A 17,445-nucleotide genomic window follows, 5' to 3' on the forward strand; every position below is an offset into this window, starting at 1 on the left:
GATGGGCAAACAGTGGAAACAGTGTCAGACCTTATTTTTGGGGGCTCCAAAATCACTGCAGATGGTGATTGCAGGCATGAAATTAAAAGATGCTTACTCCTTGCAAGGAAAGTTATGACCAACCTAGAAAGCATATTAAAAAGCAGAGACATTACTGTGCCAACAAAGGTCCATCTAGTCAAAGCTATGATTTTTCAAGTAGTCATGTATGGATGTGAGAGTTGGACTGTGAAGAAAGCTGAGTGCCAAAGAATTGATGCTTTTGAACTGTGGTGTTGGAGAAGATTCTTGAGAGTCCCTTGGACTGCAAGGAGATCCAACCAGTCCATTCTAAAGATCAGTCCTGGGTGTTTTTTGGAAGGAATGATGCTAAAGCTGAAACTCCAGTACTTTGGCCACCTCACGTGAAGAGTTGACTCACTGGAAAAGACCCTGATGCTGGGAAAGATTGAAGGCAGGAGGAGAAGGGGACGACAGAGGATGAGATGGCTGGATGGCATCACCGACTCAATGGAACTGAGTCTGAGTGAACTCCGGGAGTTGGTGATGGACAGGGAGGCCTGGCGTGCTGCGATTCATGGGGTTGCAAAGAGTCGGTCACGACTGAGCGACTGAACTGAACTGAACTAAATATACTTTCTTTAATCCAATTTTCTCAATTGACCCAATGTTTCTCTATGTACTGTTTCTCCCTAAGCACAAAATTCAGTCCAGGATAACATAATGCAAAATTTAGTTTTCATGTCTCTTTAGTTTTCTTTCATCTGGAATGATTCTTCAGCTTTCACTTTCAAGACACTGACACTTGTGCAGAATGCAGCACACCCCTCTGCTCCCCACACCGTGTGCCCTATCCATCCTGGTTAATGGAATGTTTCTCATATTGGGTTTGCCATTTCCTTATGATAAGGTCAGCTCATACTGAAGTCCACATAGTGATACACAGTGCTAATGTGTCCTTCCAAGGGCATCACATTCAGAGGCACATAATATTTCTGTGTTGCTAATCAGTGATGTCAATTTTAAATACCCTTAAAAACTTGCACTTCAGACTGTGAGAAAGTATCAGGATCTGGAATATGACACAAAGAAAAACTGGACAATAGGCAGCACAGGACTGCAATCCTTAAGAGAAGTCAAGCAAATACTATCAGCCCTACCATTTATGCAGAGTTTCAGCCTGGAGGCAATTTGTAAACTAGAGTTCAGGGGAGTTCAGGGAGTGGTACCTAAACAGAACCCAGAAATCTTGCTGAGTTGAGCTGAAAGAAACTGGAGTTTGAGATGCTGAAGTTGTTAAGGTTTCTGGGACAGAGAATCTGGGAAGAAAGGAACTGTACAAAGGAGGAGCTACAGAAATCTGCACAGGGGTCTGCTTGAGCATTAGACTGAAAAACCAACTTGTGCATGCATCAGGTGAAACCCCGAGATAGCATGCAATAAGAACTTCAAGGAAAAGAATGATTACTGGGAAGCTATTAGCCAAACACTTTCCAGAGCTCATGCACAATCTAAGAGTTTTTAGGTTCCCAACAGAGTAGAGAGATGTAGATGAATTCATGGAGCATTACTAGAGACCACAGAGGGCCCATGCTTCAAGAAAGGAATTAAATCAGCCTTAGAATAAAGGCCATTTAAGATTCGACCCCAAAGAGCTTAAACACAAGTCTTGAAACAAACCCAACAGCAGACAGGGATATTAGAACAGCTATTATAAATATGCTTCAAGGATGTGAAGTATGAGATCAGGATGTATGGGATCAAGGATGGGAAGTAAAACAAAAACACTAAGGAAAAAAATGAAGATATTAAAAACTGAATTTCAAGAGATGAAAAAAATATTTGAAATGAAATTTTATTGAATGAAATTAATAACAAATTAAACACTGAAGGAAATAGTGAGTCTGAAGATACAGCAACATGAAATATCAAAAAAGAATTATCTATTTATCTTATATTTAATATAAAACATATATTAACTTTATAATTTTAAATAATTTCTATACTTAAAATACTGAATATATTGTCTAACTATATTTTATATAGTACTTAAAATCTATATATATACATACACAAGCAAAGATACATGTCTTTTCTTATTTCCCCTTCCTTCTTACACAAAGGTAGTATACTAGTGTATACTATTCAGCAATGTTTTTTTTTTAACTTACCAAAACACCCTTTGTTATTCAGGGTTTTTTTCTGTTTCTTTCTAAATTACAGCCATACTAGTGGGCATAAAGTGGTACCTCACTTTGCTTTTAATTTCATACACCTACTTCTTATTTTCTTTACATTTTTTTTCCCTACAACCTCACAATTTTCCATTCCTTATAGGAATTTGACCCTTTCATCTAGTTATCAAATTTGTTGGATATTCTCTTTTAATCCTTTTTATCTTAGTAATGCTGGTGCAATGTACTTTCATTTTTTATTTTAGTCATTTGAGTCTTCATTCTTTTTTCTTTGCCTCTTTATCTAAAGATTTGTCAATTTTGTGGATCTTTTCAAGGAAGTAACTTTTGGTTTTCTCTATTATTTTTCTACTCTCCATTCTGTTGATTCTGCTCTAATTTTTAGTATTCTCTTTCTTCAGCTAAATTTGCGCTTCATTTGTTATTCTTTCTCTAGTTCCTCAAGAGTGTAAAGTTAGGTTGTTGAGGTCATTAAAAAAAAGTCATAGTAAAATACATAAAACACAATATTTGCCAAAAAATCATTAAGAATACAGCTTACAAGGGATTAAGTACATTCACCACCATTCAGCTCCAGAATTTTTCATCTTCCCAAACTGAAATTCTGTACCTATTAAACAATAATTCTTCACTCCCCTTTCTCTGGCAACCACCATTCTATTTTCTGACCCTACAAATTTGTCCACTCTAGGTAATTCATTTAAGTGGAATCATATAGTATTTGTCCTGTGGTGATTGGTTTCACCTAGCATAATGAGTAGGTTCAAGGTTCATTCACACTGTAGCATGTGTCAGACTTTCTTTCCTATTTAAGGATGAACAGTATTCCATTGTATGCATATATTAATAACATGTTTATCTACTCATTCATTGGCAGACACTTAGGCTGCTTCCACCTTGACTATTGTTATAATGCTGTTACTATTATGGATGTACAAACATCTGTTCATGTCATGGCTCTTACTTATTCCAGATATATGTGCTGGATCATATGGTAAGTCTAGTCTTAATTCTTTGAAGAACTGTTATACTATTTTCCATAACACCTGCACTATTTTACATTCCCACTAGCAATGTACAAGGGTTCTAATTTCTCCACATTCTCATAAACACTTTTTTTTAACGTAGGCACTAGCTGCTAGAAATCTCCCTAGGAGATTTTTGTTTTACCCTCTCTCATTAGTTCTGGTATGCCATTTTATCCTTCATTTGTCTTCAAGTAATTTTTAACTTCTCTTGTGATTTTATTCTTTGACTCACTGGTTGTTTAAGAGTATGCTGTTTAATTTTCACATATTTCCAATTTTCTGTTACTGATTTCTAACTTCATTCTATTGTGACTGCAGAAGATACTTTGAATGATTTCGATCTTTTAAAATGTATTGATATTCACTGTATGGCCTAACAGGGTTTCTACTGGAAAATGTTTCATGTGCATGTAAGAAGAATGCATATTCTGCCCTTGGGTGGAGTCTTCTATTCGGTTGGTGCAAACGTAACTGCAGTTTTGGACTGTGAATTTTAAATAACTAGGCTCAAATACCTGTATTAATCAAAACAGGAACCATTACAATCAACACGTTTGCCAGTGAGAAATAAGTCTGTTTATTCCTGTAGTGTAAAAATCTGTGCTTTGGGATTCAACCACCTCTTGGAAAGCAATTTCGCCTCCTGCTTATTGTGGAAGTGTTTTCCCTGCAAGAAGTTGTTGAGATACTTGAGGAACTAGTAGTTGGTTGGTGAGACATCAGGTGAGTATGGCAGATGAGGCAAAACTTTGTAGCCCAACTTGTTCAACTTTTGAAGCATTGGCTGTGTGATGTGTGGTCGGGTATTGTCATGGAGAAGAATTGGGTCCTTCCTGTTGACCAATGATGACTGCAGGCACCGCAGTTTTCGATACATCTCATCGAATCGCTGAGCATTAATTCTCAGATGTAATGGTCTTGCCAGGATTCAGAAAGCTATAGTGGATCAGACTGGCAGCAGATCACCAAACAGTGATCATCTTTATTTTGATGCCAAGTTGGCTTTGGGAAGTGCTCTGTTTGGGTTTGGGAAGTGCTCTGGAGCTTCTCCTAGGCCTAACCACTGTGCTACTCACTGCAGGTTGTTGTATAAAACCCACTTTATATCACAAGTCACAATCCAATTGAGAAACATCTCATTGTAGGGTAGAATAAGAGAAGATGACACTTCAAAATGATTTTCTTTTGATTTTCAGTCAACTCCTGAAGTACCCCCTTACACCAAGCTTTTTCACCTTTCTAATTTGCTGCAAATGCCAAATGACTGTAGAATGGTAGTGTAGTTTTAAGAGGATCAACTGGTTGTGGTCACCTTTCGATGGCTGACCACTGCACTCCTCATCTTGAACCACCACTGCACTGTACACTCGTTAGCAGTTCCTGGGCCAAATGGATTGTTGATGTTGCGAGTTGTCTCCACTGCTTTATGACCCATTCTGAACTTGTAAGAAAACTGCTTGAATTTGCTTTTTGTCTAACATCATTTCCCTAGTCTAAAATACATAATAAACAGCAAAACATAAAACAAGAAATGTGCATTAAAATGACGTATAACATAACCACATTTAAGAATGTATTCCAATATTGAATGGCAAAGTTCAACAATGCAAAACCGCAATTACTTTTGCACCAACCAACTACATTAGTTAGGTCTAAGCAGTTCACAGTGTTGGTCAACTCCCATATTCCCTTATTGACTTTTCTGTTTATATGTTCTATATATTACTGAAGTGAAGTATTGATGTCTCCAGCTATTATTTTTACAATTCTATTTTTCCCCCTCCAGTTTTCTTAAAAATTTTGTCTTTTAAACTAATGTCTCTAATCAAAGCTATGGTTTTTCCAGTGGTCATCTATGGATGTGAGAGTTGGACTGTGAAGAAAGCTGAACGCTGAAGAATTGATGCTTTTGAACTGTGGTGTTGAAGACTCTTGAGAGTCCCTTGGACTGCAAGGAGATCCAATCAGTCCATTCTAAAGGAGATCAGTCCTGGGATTTCTTTGGAAGGAATGATGCTAAAGCTGAAACTCCTATACTCTGGCCACCTCATGCGAAGAGTTGACTCATTGGAAAAGACCCTGATGCTGGGAGGGATTGGGGGCAGGAGGGATTGGGGGCAGGAGGAGAAGGGGACGACAGAGGATGAGATGGCTGGATGGCATCACCGACTCAATGGACGTGAGCCTGAGTGAACTCCGGGAGTTGGTGATGGACAGGGAGGCCTGGTGTGCTGCAATCCATGGGGTCGCAAAGAGTCAGTCACGAATGAGCGACTGAACCGAACTGAACTATGCTTTCTCAGGGATGGTTTCTATTAATTTCTTCTATCAGTGGGAGCACCTTGATAGGCTTCTTTTTCCTTCTATGGAAACTGGTGAAAGTATTTTTTACCTTTACTGGGATCAATTTAAATAAACTACTGATATTATTTTCTAAATCATGAACTTTTTTTATACTTTGTTACTGATCAGGTGATAACTGCAGAAACAAAAATCTGTGCATGAATACGTCTCTGGTTAATAATGTGTTAATTTACTATTTTTCAGTTCTTTGTTACATGCAATTCTAACTTTTATCTTTATTATTATCTTGCTTTTGTTTCCTTTTGGATTATTTTGTTCTTCTATACTCTTTGTTCATTTTGTGCTTGGAATTCATATTTTCATCCTTTCATTTGTATTGATACAGGTGTCTAGGACTAATTTTTTTCTGATCACTGCTATAAATGTATCCCATAGATATTGATAAACACTTTTCATTATCATTCATCTTCAGAACATCTGTTATTTGTTTTTGACTCAAGGGTCACTGGGAAAAGGCAATGGCAACCCACTCCAGTACTCCTGCCTGGAAAATCCCATGGGCAGGGGAGCCTGGTAGGCTACAGTCCATGGGGTCGGGAAGAGTCGGACACGACTGAGCGACTTCACTGTCATTTTCATGCACTGGAGAAGGAAATGGCAAGCCACTCCAGTGTTCTTGCCTGGAGAATCCCAGGGATGGGGAGCCTGGTGGGCTGCCGTCTATGGGGTCGCACAGAGTTGGACACGACTGAAGCGACTTAGCAGCAGAAGCAGCAGCAGCAAGGGTCACTTAATAGGGTTTTTAGAATTTCTAGTTGGAAGTTACATTTTTTATATTTAGTTTCATGTTTATTATCCAGTTTCATTTCACTGTGATCAAAAAAAGATGGTGGCTGTCCCATTTCTACTTTATGGGGTCTCCTGATTTTTCCTTTGTGCCCTAACATGTGATTACTTTTTGTGAATGCTCTGTATGTGCTTGAAAAGGTCTATACTCTATGATCAGAGTATGGCATTTACTGTTTTCTGCAGATCTATCTGATGATGTTTTTTGATGTTTTATGTCCTTAAATATTCTATTTTATCAGCTATTAGGACCACAACCTCTGCTTTCTTAACTGTTTCTAACAGACGGCCAAATTGCTTTCCCTCCCTTTATTTTACAACTTTAAAAATCACTGTTCTAGGTATATCTCTATTATACAGCACAGAATTGATTTTGCTTTCTGAGCTAATTTGAAAATATTTTTCTATTAGATGTGTCAGACCATTCAAATTTCTTGATGTGACAAATACATTTGGACTCAACTGTGTCCCATTGCTATGTTTTACTTATTCATCTGGTGTTTTAGAAATATCTCTTGATTTTTAAAAAGGTTTTTTTAAAAAGTAGTTATATCTGTATTTGTATTTTTATAGTGCTCGTAATTCTTTTTTTTTCCTACCTAATCTGTCCATTTTAAATAGTACTTTTTGACTTGCACTTACTACTGATGACAGTCAATTTAGTTATTTTATTTTTCTTTCTCTCTCCTTCCATTTTTAGTTACAATCATACTCCCCCAGAAGAGAGAATATCTATATGTCATCCTTATATACTGGTGTTTCCACCATTGTCTTATCTCTATAACTGAATATATGAAACATTCGCCATCTATCTTTTGCCAGTATCTCCTTCATTACCTCTTGGCTAGATGAAGCTCATACCCTATAGAGACCTCAGGAAGAGCTTATGTGTACATTATTCCAAGTTCTTCCACTTTAAAACTTATTTTTTCCTAGCCCACATACCTGACAGCTTAGATTGGCATATCTGTTTATCCTTTCTTTCATCAAGTTTCTTGAAAATGATGTTCTTTTTTCATCTGCTTTTAATGATGACTGAGAAGTCTATTTCTCTTTCCCTAACAAATTATCTCATCTTTTGACTCAAGGCACTAAGGATTTTATATCATCTTTAAAGTCTTATATTTGTACTAAGATGTGTCTTGTTCATTCAATATTCCAGGTACTTGGAGGGCTCTTTGAATGTATAAATTCAGTAATTTTATTTCTGAAAATTTTATTTCAAAGTTTTCTTGGGTTATGGTTATAAATACTTGTTCTGTTTCACTGTTAGGATTTTTTTTCTTCAGAGATTCTAATTATATGTGCCATGGGACCTTCCTTGCCTGTTTTCTAATTCAACCACTTCCTCACTGACTGCTTATACTTCTTTTTTTTTTTTCCCCGCTTATACTTCTTTATCTCATTTTCCTCCTTGTTTTTTCCTTCAAAGTCCCTTATTAAATTTTCATTTGAACTTATTTTCCCTTGGGGAACTTTCATTTAGACTTAATTTTTGATATGATGTTGCCTTTCTTCCTCTCTCTCTCTTTTGTGTTCAAGCAACTGTCATTTCTTCCTGCTTGCCCATTCTGATTGTGGGTTAGAATTATTGATTTATGGTGCTTTCTTCATATCTTCAAATGCTTATTTGAGGATATTTAATTCAGTTTTGAGTACTATATAACAATTTTTTTGCAGTTCATATTGGTTTTTGGGGTAGAATTTTTACTGGACTAAATATTTTGATACATATTTTCTGTTTTTCACTTCTAGTCTGTATAGAGGTAGCCTGTTTTTTAACATTTGTATTCATTTTGTGGATCCGGTGACTAATTCAAGCACATCCTCTTCTATTACTTTAACAAAGTGCACTTTCCTTAATGGGTGGTGGTAGAAGAATTACCAGATGATCCAGCAATCTCACTCCTGGGCATATATCTAGACAAAACTATAATTAAAAAAGACACATGCAGCCCTATGTTCACAGCAGCACTATTCACAGAAGCCAAGACATGGAAACAAACCAAATGTCCACTGACAGATGAATGGATAAAGAAAGAGTGTGAGTGTGTGTGTGTGTGTGTGTATGAATGGATAAAGAAAGTGTGTGTGTGTGTACTACTCGGCCATAAAAAAGTATGAAATAATGCCATATGCAGCAACACAGATACAACTAGAGATTATCACACTAAGTGAAGTAAATCAGAAAGGGAAAGAAAAATGCCATATGATATCACTCATATGTGGAATCGAAAATATGTCACAAGTGAACCTACCTATGAAACAGAATCATGGTCATAAAAAACGTCTGGTGGTTGCCAAGGGGGAGGGATAGAGTTGGAAGTTGGGGATCAGCAGATCTAAGCTATTATATACAGAAAGGATAAACAGCAAGGTCCTACTGTATAGCACAGGGAGCTATATTCAATATCCTATGATAAAACATATGGAAAAGAACATTTTAAATATGTGTAACTGAATCATTATGCTGTATAGCAGAAATTAACACTGTAAATCAACTATACTTCAATTAAAAATCTTCTTTTTCTTTTATATTTATGTAAGATGACTGATAGTCATTAAACTTACTGTGGTAATCATTTCATGATGTATATGAGTCCAATTATTATGCTGTACAATTTAAACTTATACAGTGCTGTATGTCAATTATACTGCAATAAAGCTGGAAGGAAAAAAATGCAAGAGGGCTCCAACTACCTAGATTCACTGTTAGTGTATTACAACACCTCAAGTAAGTTAATTAATTCCTCTAAGCCTTAGTTGTGCTGCACTGTGTATAGGCGCTTGGTTACATCTGACTCTTTGTAACCCCATGGACTGTAGCCCTCCAGGCTCTTTTGTCCATGGGATTCTCCAGGTAAGAATACTGGAGAGGGTTGTCGTGCCCTCCTCCAGGGGATCTTCCAACCAACGGATCGAACTCAGGTCTCAAACCCAGGTCTCCCGCCCTGTAGGCAGATTCTTTACCATCTGAGTCACCAGGGAAGACCAAAAATACTGGAATGGGTCGCCTTTCCCTTCTCCAGGGGATTTCCCCAACCCAGTAATTGAGCCAGGGTCTCCTGCATTGCAGGTGGATTCTTTGCCAGGTGAACTACCAGGGAAGCACAAGTCTTATTCCCTTAATCTACAAAAACAGATTTTTTTAATACATCTAGCTCAGAGAGCTACTGTGAGGATTTAAAGACAAAATTCATTGAAACACAGTTTCTGGACCATAACAAACACTTCAGCTATGACTGATATTACTATTACAGCTATTATACCATGATCTCATTTTTGTATGGTTAAAAATATAAGCATGAGGCTGGTAAAGATAAAAATAAAATTAATACTGAAGTATCTAAGGAGATGGACGAAGTATAGGAGATTTAAGAATACGCATTTTCTTCTTTATGATTTTTTTTATATATATACACATTTGGAGGAGCCTGGTAGGCTGTAGTCCATGGGGTCGCTAAGAGCTGGACATGCCTGAGCGACTTCACTTTCACTTTTCACTTTCATGCATTGGAGAAGGAAATGGCAACCCACTCCAGTGTTTTTGCCTGGAGAATCCCAGGGACGGGTGAGCCTGGTGGGCTGCTGTCTATGGCGTCGCAGAGAGTCAGACATGACTGAAGCAACTTGGCAGCAGCAGCAGCAGCAGCATACATTTACACAGAAACATACACACGCGTGTTTTGTTTTCAAGGTCCAAAAATTAGAGACTAGATAATGAACGGAACTTCATGGACATGATAAATCTTTAATAAGTGAAAAAATATTTGAGAACTATAATTTATGACTCTTTTAATCATTTTTTATACCAAGTGAAAGGGCTTCCCAGGTGGTGCTAGTGGTAAAGAACTGGTCTGCCAATACAGAAGATATGAGAGACCACTATAACAGATGTAAGAGATGTGGGTTTGATCTCTGGGTCAGGAAGATCCCCTGGAGGAGGGCATGGCAAGCCATTCCAGTATTCTCGCCTGGAGAATCCCCATGGACAAAGGAGCCTGGTGGGCTACAGTCTACAGGGACACAAAGAGTCGGACACGACTGAAGAGATTTAGCATGCACACATACCAAGTAGAACATACTTCAGTTGAATCACTTTATAAAAAGAAAGCAAAATAAAATAATTTACCTACCCCTGCAGTTGCTGCTGTTGGTGAGAGGAAAGGGGCACTCTTGGCTTGTTCCACCCAGTGTAATCCTGGTTACACCTCAGTTTTTTAACAGAAAGAGGAGCTGGCTGAGGAAGAAATCCCAAACTTCTTTTGGCAGATGGAGTTTGGCTTGAAATATTAGTCCTATAAAAAAGAAAATTTAACAAAGAAACAAAACAAATTTGAATGCTGCTTTCTTCCCCTACTAGATTCAGAGAAGTCAATGTCTAGGGGGAAATAAATATCCTAAATTTGAGGAAATATCAGTAATAATGATCACTTGGGAAAAAAATTTCACAAATATAAATTAGCAAATCTGGTGATAGGGAGCTGAAGAGGCAAATAATATGGTAATGTACAATCAAAATAAGCCAAGTTAATAGCTTGAGAAAAAATATAGTTTTACTTTTTTATTCATTTTTATCCACCTGATGGCTATCATACATCAGTTTACCTAGTCTTGAAAACCTTTAGGCAGTGAACTCTTTCCACTATTATGCAACAAATATTCTTACCCAATCTCCTTGAGAACTTACTCTAATTTATAAGCTTAGCAGTGAAAATGTTAGGAATATTTTTAATTTTCATTTAAAATTTTTCTAGCTAATGACTGTTTCCCAAAAATGCTGTACCAATTTATGTTTCCACCAATAGAGAATTTCCCCCAATAGACAATTTCCCCTTTTCACATAGTCTCCATTACAATATTATCCCTCTAATGAATGGAACATGATTTCATTGTTATTTTATAATTTCCTCATTATTACCTAAGTTGAACATATCAGTCTTTCTTTATGGTTTCAATTTCTATCTTAAGAATCATTCTATAAAGTAAGAACAGAGAAATGGTTTACTATATGCTTTTAACAATTTAAAATCTTGTTTTCCCTCCTATTCAGGTCTTTAATTTGCCTGGACATTTACTTTCTGCATCCTACAAAGCAGGAATATGATACACTTTTTTATAAGGAAAAGCCAACTGTCCTCGAACAACTTACTATGTGCCAAGGACATCTGTTAGCCAGTGTTTGGTTTTTTACTTAAAAAAAAAAAATTGTGAAATAGAATAGAAAAGTATATAAAAGTCCAATGTGTAGCACTGTTGTATAAAAATAAAGTGTGGAGCTTAACATATTTTTATAAAGCAAACACATAAGTAACAACCATTAATGTCGAAAACCTCCAAGTGTCCCTTCCCAATCACAACCTTGAAGTTATCATTAGCTTTCTATCAGCTTTATTCCTTACTATGTATTCCTATACACTGTAGTTTGGACAAGACACATGTACAATTTTTCATCCTTCTGCTTCCAACCTTTCTCCATCTTTATACTGCAATTGTCTTTTAAATAGCATATAAGATTATCATTCTTCCTTTAAAATCTAGTCTTTTACTGAAACATTTAGTGTATTTATACTTAGTGTCATTACTGATTTAGGTTAATAGCCTGATACCCTTGGTCTACTAATTCTATCCTGTGTCATTTCTTTTTTTTTTTTAATTTAACTTTATTTATTTTAATTGGAGGCTAACTTTACAATATTGTATTGGTTTTGCCATACATCAACATGAATCCGCCATATGTGTCATTTCTGAGTCAGTATTTATTAATTTTTCTCTTCCTCATGAGTTGTTTTTTCTGTTTCTTTGTACACTTCATAATATTTTCTTGGAGGCCAGAAACTGTGAAATTTTATCTTGCGGGGTATTGGATAGTTTTTATTTCTATAAACATTCTCAAATTTTGTTCTGGGATGTGGTTAGGTTACCCAGAAACAGTACAATGTTGGGTTTAAGGTTTGTTATCTGGGAGCAGAGCAGCAATTCGTCTAGGGACAGTTTTTCCTCATTAATGAGGCAAGTCTTTTTGGAGGCATTCAAACGGCCATTAGGAACAGGAACTATGCCTGGCTTTATGTATACTCTAAATATCATCCATTTAGATCCTTTAGGGTGGTTCTTTCCCTGGCCTGGACCAGTCTCCTCACCTGCACATGCTGCTCAGCACTCAAAATGAATACTCAAGGGGGACTCTCTGCAGATCTCTACAATTCCTTCTTTGTGTAGCTTTCCCTTCTGGTACTCTGCTCTGTGAATTCTAGCCACCTTGCATTCCCTAGATTCCTAGCTCCACTTCCTCAACTCAGGAAGAGCCCAGGACTGGCTCTGCCTGGTTCCCCCTCCTTGTGTGGCAACCTAGAAACTTTCACTAGCAAGCAAGCTAACATAGTCATAAAGCTAATTTGTTTCCCATCTCTCAGGGATCACTGTCCTTCACTGATTCATGTCCAATGTCTTGAGATGCAATGTTTCACATAGTTTGTCCAGGTTCTTGGTTGTTTCAGGAAGGAGGATAATGTGGTCCTTGATAGTCCATCTTGGACAGAAGTGGAAGTCATCTTTAACTTTTTAATATGTCTAAGTTAATGCCAAAAATGTCCTTTTCATCATAGGGAACTGGAAAGCAAAAGAAAGAAGTCAACAGATACCTAGAGCAACGTTTGGCCTTGGAGTACAAAATGAAGCAGGGCAAAGTTTAACAGAGTTCTGCCAAGAGAATGCACTGGTCATAGAAAACAACACAAGAGACGACTCTACACATGGACACCACCAGATGGTCAATACTGAAATCAGATTGACTATATTCTTTGCAGCAGAAGATGGAGGAGCTCTATATAGTCAGCAAAACAAGAATGGGAGGTGAGTGGCTCATATCATGAACTCCTTATTGCCAAATTCAGACTTAAATTAATAAAAGTAGAGAAAACCACTAGATCATTCAGGTATGACGTAAATCAAATCCCTTACGATTATACAGTGGAAATGACAAATAGATTCCAGGGATTAGATCTGATGAACAGAGTGCCTAAAGAACTCTATAGTTTGTGACACTGTACAAGAGGTGGTGGTCAAAACCATCCCCAAGAATAGAAATGCAAAAAGGCAAAATGGTTGTCTGAGGAGGCCTTACACATAGCTGAGAAAAAAGAGAAGCGAAAGGCAAAGGAGAACAGGAAAGACATAAGCATCTGAATAGAGTTCTGAAGAACAGCAAGGAGAGGTAAGAAAGCCCTCCCAAGGAACAGTGCAAAGAAACAGAGGAAAACAACAGAATGGGAAAGACTAGAGATCTCTTCAAGAAAGTCAGAGATACCAAGGGAACATTTCATGCAAAGATGGGCATAGTAAGGGACAGAAAAGCTATGGACCTAACAGAAGCAGAATATACTAAGAAGTGGCAAGAATACACAGAACTACACAAAAAAGATCTTCATGACCCAGATAACCATGATGGTGTAATCTCTCACCTAGTGCCAGACATCTTGGAATGTGAAATCAAGTGGCCTTTAGGAAGCATCGCTACAAACAAAGCAAGTGGAGGTGACGGAATTCCAGTTGAGCTAATTCAAAATCCTAAAAGATGATGTTGTGAAAGTGCTGCACTCAATACGCCAGCAAATTTGGAAAACTCAGCAGTGGCCACAGGACTGCAAAAGGTTCGTTTTCATTAAAATCGCAAAGAAGAGCAATGCCAAAAAATGTTCAAACTACTGCACAATTGCACTCATCTCACACACTAGCCAAGTAACGCTCAAAATTCTCCAAGCCAGGCTTCAACAGTACGTGAACCGAGAACTTCCAGATGTTCAAGTTGGATGTAGAAAAGGCAGTAGAAACAGAGATCAAATTGCCAACATCCATTGGATCACTGAAAAAGCAAGAGAGTTCCAGAAAAACATCTCCTTCTGCTTCATTGATTACGCCAAAGTCTTTGACTATATGGATCACAAAAAACTGTGGAAAATTCTTCAAGAGATGAGAATACCAGACCACCTTACCTACCTCCTGAGAAATCTATATTCAGGTCAAGAAGCAACAGTCAGAACTGGACATGGAACAACAGACTGCTTCCAAATTGGGAAAGGAGTACGTCAAGGCTGTATATTGTCACCCTGCTTATTTAACATATGCAGAATACATCATGTGAAAGGCTGGGCTGGATGAAGCATAAGCTGAAATCAAGATTGCCAGGAGAAATAGCAACAACCTCAGATACACAAATGACACCACCCTTATGGCAGAAAGCGAAGAGGAACTAAAGAGCCTCTTAATAAAGGTGAAAGAGGAGCATGAAAAATCTGGCTTAAAACTCAGCATTCAAAGAACTAAGAGAATGGCATTCGGCTCCATCACCTCACAGCAAATAGATGGGGAAACAATGGAAACTGTGACAGACTTTATTTTCTTGGGCTCCAAAATCACTGCAGATGGTGAATGCAGCCATGAAATTTTAAAAGATGCTTGATTCTTGGAAGAAAAGGTATGACCAACCAAGAAAGCATATTAAAAAGCAGAGCTATTACTTTGTTGAAAAGGTCTGTGTCATCAAAGCTATGACTTTTGCAGGAAAATCAATTCTGAATATTCATCGGAAGGACTGATGCTTAAACTCCAATACTTGGGCCACCTGAGACAAGAGCCGACTCATTAGAAAAGACCCTGATGCTGGGAAAGCTTGAAGGCAGGAGGAGAAGGGGACGATAGAGGACAAGATGGTTGGATGGCATCACTGACTCAATGCACATGAGTTTGAGCAAGCTCCAGGAAATGTTGAGGGAGGCCTGGTGTGCTGCAGTCTACAGGAACTGCAGAGTTGGACACAAATGAGAGACTGAACATCAACAAAGTTAACTGTGGCCTCCTCTAAAACAAAATAAGGAACTTAAAATGTTTTAATTTCCCATACTCTTCTCTACTCATTTATTGTAACCTCTTTTGGTATAATATTCTGTTAATCTTTTGTTTTCAATCCTAATCATTTTTATAAAAACTATCAAAATATATTTAGATGCATAATAAGTCTGGAAAGATATTAATAATAGCAGTCGCCGCCTGAAAGAAAATGAACAAGTAGGAGTTAGGAGAGATTTACTTTTCACTGTATGCACTCTGTAGCTTCTGAAGTTTCTACAATATGCCCTTATTACTTCTACAAAAGAATAAATATTAAAGGTACTTAATTTTTAAAGATGCTTAAAAATTTTTTTGCTCACTGATTTTTCTTACTTTTACTCCTTTCTTTGTTTACTTTTCTTCTTGCTAAATAAATTCTGTCCTTGCATTCTTGAATTAAAATTTAACTGGATGTGTAGTTCTTTGGTATCATCTGTTCCTACTGTTGCTGATGTCAGTCTGTTTTCATTTTATAGATGATATTTTTGTTTCTGGCAGCTTTTAAAAATTTCTTTACCCATCATCTTCCACAAGGTAGATTTAAAAAAATATGTATCCGCTCTTTGGCATTTGTTGAGGCTTTTCAGTGTGGACTTCCATCATTTTCATCCAGTATTTCTTTGACAAATTCCCTTCCTTTATTTTCTTTAGTCTATTTTTTTTTTCTCCAAAATGCTATTAAGACATAGTTCAGTTCAGTCACTCAGTCGTGTCCGACTCTTTGTGACCCCATGAACCGTAGCACGCCAGGCCCCCTGTCCATCACCAACTCCTGGAGTTTACCCAAACCCATGTCCAGAGTTGGTGATGCCATCCAACCATCTCATCCTCTGTCGTCCCCTTCTCTTCCTGCCCTCAATCTTTCCCAGCATAGAGGGTTAAAATACAAAAAAATGGATGGCAGACCAAGAAGCCCTACATAAATCTCTTTTTTATAAATTCATAGATTTTTAATGAATTTGAAATAAATTTTCTATAAATCTTTTTAAATAAAATTCATTTACATTTACAATCTCCTCTTTATCTATGCTACATCCTATGATCATGGATTTTTGCTTGTTTAGTAGCTGTCTCAGTCTGGACCTCTAATCTGCATAGGACTTTATATCAGGGGTTCAGAATTTTTGCCCCTACACAGGAACATTAAAGCAGATACCAACCAATGCAAACCCCATTTTTGGGTATTTGCTTTCTATCAGGCTTCCCCAGTGGCTCAGTGGTAAAGAAACTGCCTGCAATGTAGGAGACATGGGTTTGATCCCTGGGTCGGGAAGAGCTCCTGAAGGAGGGAATGGCAACCCACTCCAGCATTTTTGCTAGGAAAATCCCATGGACAAAGGAGCCTGGTGGGCTACAGTCCATAGGGTTTGCAAAGAGCTGGACACAACTGAAGTGACTGAGCACAAGTAGAAGGAGCACCAGGTAAGCAGCATATTAAGGTTCCAAATGCAGGCAGTTACATAGAAGTGTTTGGGCTTGGTTTACTAGCACAGTGGAGAGGGAAATGACAACCCACTCCAGTATCCTTGCCTGGAGAATCTCATGGACGGGGGAGCCTGGTGGGCTGCAGTCCATGGGGTCACCAAGAGTTGGGCACGACTAAGCGACTAACACTTACTTACTAGCACAGAGGGCAGTTTGAGATATCCAGCTTCATGTATCTTCAGAAAAGAAATCAAGTTCTGATTGGGGGTCAAGTTCAGTTTCCAACCTCATGTTGGTTTTGAAGACCCAGCCCTAAATACTTGACTCCAGTCTGGGTTTTAAACGTGCTTTATGGCTTCAGCCTTTACTCAACATTATTTTTCTTACCAGTCTGAAAATTTTCATCTTATCTTTGAGGGCAGTTTTGTATTAAAAGAAATTTTTATTTCTTCAATAATTCCTATGTGCAATGAATATGTTCATTCTATTACTTTGAAAAGAAATCTGCACTGTATTTAAACAGTTGAAAACCAAGTTTAGTTTTTTTTCAACTTGGACTCCTTTAAGATTCTTCTAGTAAGCAGAAATATATTAAGCTTCCTCTCTTAAATTCAAAGAGTTAACCATTAAAGTCATAAAGTGCTCGACAGATTCCACCCAAGGCTGAGTATATCTAAATATATAATATCAAATTCTTCAACTCACCTTAATCATTTAACACAAATAATCTAGATATTTTTACCACTTTGAATTAAATT

At 37.5% G+C, this 17,445-nt stretch overlaps 1 protein-coding gene across 1 annotated transcript in view; it reads right to left on the minus strand.

Moving 5' to 3' along the window:
* USP37 (ubiquitin specific peptidase 37) overlaps nucleotides 1-17,445 on the minus strand; it is a 77,211-nt gene that overhangs the window by 36,351 nt on the left and 23,415 nt on the right. Inside the window, exon 8 of the mRNA XM_068968142.1 lies at nucleotides 10,510-10,671. Coding sequence (XP_068824243.1) covers nucleotides 10,510-10,671 — 162 coding nt within the window. The remainder of the gene's footprint in view (nucleotides 1-10,509; nucleotides 10,672-17,445) is intronic.

The sequence above is a fragment of the Capricornis sumatraensis genome, chromosome 3 (genome assembly GCF_032405125.1).
Source record: "Capricornis sumatraensis isolate serow.1 chromosome 3, serow.2, whole genome shotgun sequence".
Classification (NCBI taxonomy): domain Eukaryota; kingdom Metazoa; phylum Chordata; class Mammalia; order Artiodactyla; family Bovidae; genus Capricornis; species Capricornis sumatraensis.